Source organism: Solanum pennellii, chromosome 3 (assembly GCF_001406875.1).
Source record: "Solanum pennellii chromosome 3, SPENNV200".
NCBI lineage: Eukaryota > Viridiplantae > Streptophyta > Magnoliopsida > Solanales > Solanaceae > Solanum > Solanum pennellii.
In genome coordinates, this window is record NC_028639.1 from 60837923 (window position 1) to 60847869 (window position 9947).

Consider the following 9947-nt stretch of genomic DNA (forward strand, 5'->3'; position numbering starts at 1 on the left):
CTCCCCCTTATGTTAGACAAACAAAGATATTTCTCAATATTTTGGAGAATCTATCTTTGTGCATCATAGTATATTCATTAATCATATATTGCACATCAAAATTATCAAATGAAAACTATTTGGTCCCTTACCATAAATCAATTAACAGAAAAATTGATTATAACTTATTTGTTTGATTCATACAATTATGTTTGTATGTAATATCATATTTCAAATCAACACATGAAACTTTATTACATAAGCAATGATTCACTATGTGAGAATTTAATGTCACATCATTTTATAGATTTATCAATATTATCAAGATGAATTATCTTGATTTAATATTCTGAAAGTTGTGCTTTTAGTTCAATTATCTTGCACAAATAATTTTGCGAATGTCAAACTGCAAGTTGACAACAAACACACATGTGATTATCTTATTGATGCACCTTTTTATCATATCACATGATAGGTGAACAGTCCCGTTCACCTTTTATACTTTTCAGAATTCAGGGATTTAGTTCCAACATTAGTTGATCAAATTAACTTATCACGAGAACAAGCAACATATAGAATTCTTGAAGAATTTCAAATTCTCTAATGTATGTCCATCACCGTGTATGCACAACTTCGGGATTACCAATTATTCATATCGACGAATAAAAATATTAGTACTTGTAAACTCCAAGTTTACTGTGGCAATGCCTTTTGCTTTAGTAAATTTCTAATTCACTATTATATGAGTAAATTTTAATTTTATTACTCTGAGAGTAATTTTTGAATTTATTTCTTCTCAACTTGCCTTGATAACAAATAGTACAAGTAAATTCACCATTTAAAAGAATCTTTAAGTTCTTTAGTGGATGTCTATTCAAATTATTTATAATTCACCTTATCATTATAGACTCATGATGTCCCATACAAACATGCAAACGTAAAACTGTATTGAAATTTGTATTAGAATGTGCCTCAATTGCACTAATTACTATCCAATAAAAGTCAAAAGATAAAGTATGAAACTTTTCTTTAACATATGTCTGCCAATAGACAATCTTGATGATACCACATCTACAATCAAAGATTGCGATCTTTTTCACGCCTAGCATGATGCCTTACACCTCATTCACTTTAAAGAATGGTTGGGATCTGTATTTTTACTATTTGTTAAAAGCTCTCATTCTTCATGAATAGAACACAATCATCTAAATATATCAAATTTTGATAACTTAGTACCTCATTCCATATTCATGTGCATCATTTAATCAATTGTATTCTTTTAGACATTTATGCACTGCTACATTCACTTCGAAAAATGGATCTGCTTCAACGTTATATATTTTTCATGACTAATTTTTATCAAAAACTCATTATTTGCCTTAGTCATCATTATATAATCAATATGGTGCATTGAGACTCAAACACAACGTCTAATGTCATAAATCAGTGAGGGACTTGAACGCAACATCTTTCATCACAGAGCATCAAGACTCATGATGTCTTACCCTCTTGATGCAATTGGACATGAATCCATCGTCTTATGTTTCACCGTCTTACCCACAATGAGGCTCAACCTCAAGCCTTCAAAATAATAGTAACTTTATCACTTTTGATGATCATCAATATGATCGTAAATCATAATTACACACAAAATTGAGATTATTGATTTATTATAATTAACATTAACAGTTAATAGACATAGCTTTATAGATCACATACCTCACATAAAAGTTGAAAATATATCTTTCAGTAAATTGTGCTTATTTAATTATTAAAATAAATTAAGAAAGTCTCTTCCCAATCGGTTAAAATTAAACGTATAGAAAGTCGACAAGTCTCTTTAAATACTTACTTTAGATGGTACGTCCAGATCTATCAAATTATAACATAAAGATAAATCATACCTTGAAGATATAATAACATTATTGCATAACTTATGCAAAATCTATTTTGCACTTTTCCCGTCTTCTTCATTATCATTCTTTAAGAATAAAACAATCGTGCTGATAACGTGTTATGAAACTATATGAATTTAGAAGAAGAATAAAGTAGGGAGAAGAGAAAAGACTTCTTATTCATCTTGAAATGTATTCAAGGTTTCATAGATCTTTGTCAAATCTTATTTACAATGAAGGAATATCTCTTTATTTATAGGGGAAACCTAAATTGATCTCCAGGTATAATTTCTAACCATATCCTAAAAGGGCTCCACATAACTAGACATTCACTATAATACAAATATGTTTATAACACTTTTAGAATTTTTAGAGAATTAATTTTTTTTTAAAAAATAATAGAAATAAAAAAGTTAAAACAAAGAAGTAAAAATAAAAAAAGATAAGAAATTTAAAAGTAATTAACTGATATTAATAATTTCTCCTTATAAATTGAAGAGTGTAATTATCTCCTGCCAGTTATACAAATTACCTGAATACTAACTAGTTACATGTTCAACTAAACACAATAAATAATATAATTAATTATACTCAATTTCACCAAATCCAATTATAACACGCCCAAAATCTTATATTCAAAATGTTTAATTTTCTCTTAAAAATATTTTTTATACTTTATGCTTTTTGCTAAAGAGATTGAGATGGATTTTTTAATATCAGATCCCCGTGTTTAATGCTTAAGATCTGGCAGGCATTAAATGACAATTGTAATAGGTTGAAAGAGCCGAAAGGCATAGTGCTTAAATTATTAATTAGAGTAATGGGAAAAGCACCTCGAAATTATTAAGCACGTTCACCTATTTATTCATCTACTCCTACTTTATTATAACGCCTGTTTCACGTGTAGGCGTTCCTATTCCCATCTACTTCTTTCATTTAATTTCAAAAGTCAAATAAATAATTTCTAATTTATTTTTATTACTTTATTAATTAAGTTATGTTGATTACCTTCAAAACATTAAAGTTGTTATAATCGAATAGTGATATAGTAAATTGTGATTTTTTTTAATTTCCTTCATTTCATATATTTTATATTAACTGAATTGTTAAATAAAAACCTAATAAGAACAAAAAAAAAATAGGACATGAATTTAACTCTCTTTTTCTTCTCTCCTTTTTCTTAATATCAAACTATTTTTTAAAAAATAAATAATTTAAATTAAATTATAATATGAACGTTAAAATTATCAAGTAGAAAAAGTAAAACGAAAGAAATTTTTAATAACTTTCTTGAAATTTGAATATAATTGGCTAAGAGAAAATCTATCAATTTAGTTATTTTAAGTTAAAAGCAAGTACTTTATAATATATATATATATATATATGGGGTCCACTGTCGCTTGATCCCATCTATAAATAAACTACTCCTATATCTTTTTTTAAATAAAAAAACTACTCCTATATCAATATCATACAACTATTATCACAATATCAATTTTTCTTTATCCTTTCATTTTCTAGAGAAATTGACGACAACTACACAAGGCGCCATGGGAGTAGCAGCTCAAGTTAATCAAATGTGGTTCAATCTCATGATCGTCCTCTTCTTCATCTCTATTTCTTCTATTTCTGCTGTAAGTTACTCTACTCTTCATACAATTGTGCTAGATATTTTACTTTTACTTTGCAATTAATTGCTTATTCGATGGGGGGAAATGCAGGAAGATTGTGTTTACACAGCTTACATTCGCACTGGTTCAATCATAAAAGCTGGTACCGATTCAAACATTTCGTTGACTCTCTACGATGCCAATGGCTATGGACTTCGAATCAAAAACATAGAGGCCTGGGGTGGACTTATGGGTCCAGGTTACAACTACTTTGAAAGAGGAAACTTGGATATCTTCAGTGGGAAAGGTCCTTGTGTGAATGGACCGATCTGTAAAATGAATTTGACTTCAGATGGTACTGGACCACACCATGGATGGTACTGTAACTACGTGGAAGTCACCGTTACCGGAGCACACAAACAATGCAACCAGCAGTTGTTCACCGTGGATCAGTGGCTGGGCACTGATGTTTCGCCGTATAAGCTAACGGCCATCAGGAATAACTGTAAGAACAAGTATGAGTCCGGTGAGCAAAAGCCCCTTTATGATTCTGAATCATATTCGATAGTTGATGTAATTTAATTGGGCCCAGAATATCTGTTTGATTTTCTTCTCTCTCTTAGTGAGTTGGAAAAAATAGGCGTGAATTTGGTGATGATTAAGGCATGTGTTTGCTGTCATGGACATTTTGAATAACTCAATAAAGAATCTGTCCTCTTTCTCTGTCTTTCCTAATTTGCCCATACTCTCATAGCGATTCAATATCCATATGTAGGAAAGAATTGTGACAATTTTTTCTTTTAAATACTCCCCTTGTTTTTTTTTTTTTAAAAATGATCTAGTTTGAGTTGACTCGGAATTTAAGAAAATAGAAAATATTTTAGATTTTATAATCTTAAAATTAAAGTTATATCAAATAACAATGTTGTCATTTAATCTTGTGGTTTTATATATGTCACGTGAAAAAATGAAATTAAAATGTTATAAAAAAGATATCATTCTTTTTAAATAGAAAAAAAAGGTCGTTTTTTTAAAAACAAAGAATGTATTTGCTAGAACAATACAATACATGCAAACTTACATAAATATAGTATAAATTAAAAATATTTACCATTTATAGCAATAACATTTTTTCACTTGATCAATTTAATATATTTATAATAAATTCTTACTCCTCCATTTAAAAAAAGATGACCTAGTTTGACTTGAAACGGAGTTTAAGAAAAGAACTTTTTAATCTTGTGGTTTTAAATTAAAATTATGTCAAATGTACCAAAATGTTCTTTAATGTTGTGGTCTTAAACATGTCACATTGAAAGTTAAAGTCAAAATGTTGCCAAAAAAAGAAAAGGGGTCATTCTTTTTTAAACAAAGTAAAAAAGAAATAGGGTCGATCTTTTTGAAACAGATGGAGTAATTTATATTACAACAAATAATTTATTAATCACATATAATACAAGTTTTATTAATAAATAATACATTTATCATACATTATAATGCACTTACAATAGAATGTGTTCAATTTCTTACCAAAGCACAATATGTTAGGTAGTGGAGCCTGATTAATTTTAGGTTTTCCTATTTATTCTCTATTTTAGGCTTTCCTATTTATTCTCTATTTTAGGTTTTCCTATTTATTCTCTGTAACAAAAAATACTCTGATTTATTAATAAAAATATACCTCACCGCCGTGGAAGTTTACTCACGGGGTTTTACCACGAAACATTGGGTTTTCTCTTTCTCTCTCTAGATCTCTCATCTCTTTCTCTTGAAAGTTCTTGTGTTCTTCATTCATCTAGTGTGTGTGCGTGAATTCGATCCTAACACAATATACTTTTAAAAATAGTTATAATACATATATATTGCATACTTAATTCACTTTTAAGAGATATTGCAAATTTAACATAATATTATTATAAATAATATTAAATAAAAAAATATCACTAAAATCCGTAATTATTTATTAAAAGATACCCATCTAAATAACTTTTCGTACCATATATTTATACAACTTAATGATACTTAAACCTAGCTAATTATGTCTAATTCAAATATTTAGCTAATTAATTAATATCAAGTCAATTTAATTTAATATTTCAATATGGGTTGTTAGGCAGCCATAAGGTAACATCTCCTGTCAAATTGACGTGGAGTATCACATAGCAACAATTCAGAGAGAAGAAATGGATGGTGTAATCACTTCATAGCCTTATGGTGGGAGGAACATGTCTAATAGTGAGAAATGTTGTCGGTATTTAGCTCCCCGATATAGTCTAGTCTGCATCAATTGTTAGCTTTAAAAAAAATAAAAATTGAGACTTCTATTTATTTTTTAATTTTATAGTTATGTCTCTAAAGATTTGTACACGTTACAAGTAGATTTGAAGAGTTTAAATAAAAGAAAATTTTTTTCGTGTTAACTTGTTCTTGTTTTTATTGTTTTCTATTTTTTTTCGTTTTCGTTGGATCGAGACTGACTTGTCTTGGTGAGAAAAGACATGTGTCATCACGTTCACTTTTAAATTTGTGAGCATTAGAGATACATTTGGTAATATATATTTTTACAATATGATTTTCCGATATATATATATATATATATATCATTGACTAATGAGTAGGGTGTGAACAAGATCTTAATGATACCAAAAAAATATATTTATACCCTTATAGTATTATTGACTAATGAGAAATTTCTAAACAAGAAACTTTTGATACATACAGTATCTGATTTAGTATGAGTTAAACAAAATTAACTGAAAGAGTATATAGTGTAATTATTTAGTGAAGTATAAATATAAAAAAAACATATATTTATAATTATTTTGCTTTTATAGTGTATTTGCATAATTTCCTTTATTATATAATGTAAATAAACAATATTCTAGCCAAATTAGAAGCCAAATAAATACACAAAGAAAGAAGGAAAAGGTCCAACCCATTTTTTAAAGGAAAAATAACTTAAATACACAACTATAAGTTTATTATTCTCTTATTTCCCCCTTTTTTTAAAAAAAAAATTACATAATTCCTTTTTTTTTAAGTTTAATAGAAGTTTAGAGATACATAACGTTCTCACACCTATGACACACGCTTCCCCAATATCATGCATATTTTTTCTCCACTAAAACACTCAATCTTCTGAATCACTTTTTAAATTTTGAATTATAACTTTTAATCAAACACGTTTCACAACATTTAATATGCAATTTTGAATTTCAAAATTCAAGAATCTGAAATTCTGAAAATTGGAACTACCATTGTTCTCTGGTTCTTTTTCTTCTTCTTACTCCATCATCCGTTGTTCTTTTGTTCTTCTTTTTTTCTTGTTCATCGTTATATTACATCATATTAATGGATCCTTTTTACGAATAGGAGGATTTATGATTTGGACGATGAAAGTTGAAAAGAAAATAGAAAAAAGTCTTTGCATGATCCTTTGAATGTTCGGAAGGATTCAAACAAAGATATTCCGGAATCCTCTAAATCAAAGGTTGCACAAATACACAAACAAAAGAGAAAAGCATCAGCAACCACTATTGCCAGGCCGACATTACTTCGGGTATGTCTTTTTTATACTTCTTTTAAAATTGTTTTTGAAGTTATAGTACGTTTGATACACATTGTTATAGTGTGTTATAGTGTTTATTCGATTTCATGATACAAAAATTAATTGCGTGTTAGATGATTTTCTATGTATAACGAGTATTTGGAAATTGTTACCATATATCAGACAATAAGTTTAATACATATCGACTCAGTGTGTTATAGTGTTTAGTCTATGCATTGATACATGAATTAGATGTGTATCATATGTTTTTTATGTAGTATGAATTTTTGAAAACTGATATCATGTATCAGTAAGGTATTAATTGTTTATTTAGTATTAGTTATTTTATTTAATATTTATATTCAATATCGTTAAAATTTGTTTTTTTTTCAAATTGCAGCCACTCAAGTACAAGATAAAAAAGATACCAACGCATCCCATAAGGTTTGCTGTCAATTTTAACAACACTTTTTTGAAGGATTTTGAACAATATTAGGGAGAATGTAATCCAACTGTTTAGGGACAATTTTGGACCATTTTTAGATATTACTAAATGTAATTTTCAGGGCCAAATCACTAAGTGCTTGCTGTTGTTAGAGTTGGAACAAGGCAACCCTAATGTGTTGCATAATAGACATTCAAATGGGTGTATCCTGAAATTTGGTATAGATGAATTTGCAATATAATTGGAATTAAAGTGAAATGCAATACCAATGATTTCCAATACCCAAAATCAACTAATTGTATGTTATTTCAAAAGTATTTTCCTGGTGTAGTGAATAGTGTTACCAAGTATCAACTAGTTCAACGATTTAAGATGGGTAACTGGGAGAACGATCAGGATTCACTCCAAATGTCTATATTGTTCTTTATTCATTCATTTGTATTGGCTACTCTTGATAATACAACTATATCCATTGTAGATTTTCTATTGGTTGAAGATGGTAGATATCAAGATTATCCTTGGGGTCAACTATCATTCTCAAAACTCATCGGTTCACTTAGACAGGATTTTAATGTTAGTAAAAAATTATATCGATTATATGGGCTGCCGTATGCACTTAACGTATGGATATACGAATGTGCATCCCAATTAAATCCTTAAATTGTGCCAAAGAACGAAATGTCATCCCAAGAATGTGCAATTGAAGAGTTGTGTTTGATAAGGCAAAGTTTGAAATGCTTATGTCTACCACTTTTGAAGAGGTAAAATTGAATCAATTTTTTCTGTTAGAATAAACTATTTCAAGTTTGTCTATTTAATATCGTTATTTATGTCTTGTGATACATTGTCATATGTCTTAACTATTTAATGTGTTTTGATACATATGTAATTGTATTAACATTTAGATTATTTTATTTGTTGTTATACATTCAGAATGCATGTTCAAACATTGTCCCAATAGCAGAGGAACTTGAAGTTTTTGACCTAGTTGAAGTTGAACATGCTCCTCCTTCTTCACCACCCTTAGTACAACCAAATGAGGAAGATGATTTTGATAATATCTCCACTAAACCTCCCGAACAGTTATTGAGGAGATCTTCTAAAGTGCCTGATACATCTCTTCCACCACCCCCCAAAAGAAGAAAAAAAGTGGTTATACATAAAAAAAAAAGATTTCAGAATCGAGTCAGGCTGATCAATCAAATATGTCTTCGACACTGGATGATGATGTACATGTTTCTATTGCAGATCTTCTTCCCACTCCGGCTGCTNAGGGAGAGTGGCGAGCGAGATCTGGAAGAGGGGAGAGAGGGGAACAAAAATATATATATATTTATACAATTTTCTCTACTTTATACAATTAGAAACAATTTTTATACACTTGTGTTTGTATAAAAAGTGAGGAAGCGGGCGAGAGATTAGAGGAGAATGACGAGCGAGATATTTGGGAGAGAGGCGTCTGACAATTTTTGTGTTTGATAAGGCAAAGTTTGAAATGCTTATGTCTACCACTTTTGAAGAGGTAAAATTGAATCAATTTTTTCTGTTAGAATAAACTATTTCAAGTTTGTCTATTTAATATCGTTATTTATGTCTTGTGATACATTGTCATATGTCTTAACTATTTAATGTGTTTTGATACATATGTAATTGTATTAACATTTAGATTATTTTATTTGTTGTTATACATTCAGAATGCATGTTCAAACATTGTCCCAATAGCAGAGGAACTTGAAGTTTTTGACCTAGTTGAAGTTGAACATGCTCCTCCTTCTTCACCACCCTTAGTACAACCAAATGAGGAAGATGATTTTGATAATATCTCCACTAAACCTCCCGAACAGTTATTGAGGAGATCTTCTAAAGTGCCTGATACATCTCTTCCACCACCCCCCAAAAGAAGAAAAAAAGTGGTTATACATAAAAAAAAAAGATTTCAGAATCGAGTCAGGCTGATCAATCAAATATGTCTTCGACACTGGATGATGATGTACATGTTTCTATTGCAGATCTTCTTCCCACTCCGGCTGCTGATGTACATGATTCTATTCCAGACATGTCTCCAAACCCGATTGCTGATGTACATGGTTCTGCGGATTCTTAGAAAGTTAACTATGTAATTTCAGATATTAAAAAGTTGAAAGGACATTTAAAAAATTACGTAAGTTAATTATTTTGATAATTTTAATCAAATGTAATTTATTTTTATCCTAAATTTATTTATAATTTACAGATTGACAAGAAATTTGAGGAACTGATTATATTGATAAAGGAAAATCACTCCCAGTTGATGCAATCTTGACGCAAGGAAAACATCAATGTTGAGGCTAATACAAGCACATTTTTTCAGTCTGAGAAACAAACATCTCCACAAATACGGATTGATCTTTCTAATATGGGTGGTGTAGCTGAGGATGGTGTTGGTGTTTCTGATAACCATGGTGAACATTAAGTCACCGACGATGCGGGGG

General features: G+C 29.3%; 1 protein-coding gene and 1 long non-coding RNA gene across 2 annotated transcripts; both read left to right on the forward strand.

Annotated features, from left to right (window-relative positions):
- The first annotated feature begins 3307 nt into the window (after window positions 1–3307).
- LOC107012758 (PLAT domain-containing protein 3-like) lies at window positions 3308–4219 on the forward strand. The gene is made up of 2 exons (XM_015212678.2): window positions 3308–3508; window positions 3596–4219. Exons 1-2 carry the CDS (start codon window positions 3425–3427, stop codon window positions 4064–4066), a joined length of 555 nt encoding a protein of 184 aa, XP_015068164.1. The 5' UTR covers window positions 3308–3424; the 3' UTR covers window positions 4067–4219.
- Window positions 4220–6861: 2642 nt separating this feature from the next.
- Window positions 6862–8734, forward strand: LOC114076323. The gene is made up of 4 exons (XR_003577133.1): window positions 6862–7043; window positions 7432–7475; window positions 7955–8237; window positions 8410–8734. It is a non-coding gene; the product is annotated as an uncharacterized LOC114076323 (long non-coding RNA).
- Window positions 8735–9947: the final 1213 nt, after the last annotated feature.

Excerpts from the sequence above, each read along its gene's own strand:
- LOC107012758 (XM_015212678.2), top strand. The coding sequence starts at position 3,425 with ATGGGAGTAGCAGCTCAAGTTAATCAAATGTGGTTCAATCTCATGATC. Across the intron at positions 3,509-3,595 it reads CTATTTCTTCTATTTCTGCT|GAAGATTGTGTTTACACAGC; the intron begins GTAAGTTACTCT and ends GGGGAAATGCAG.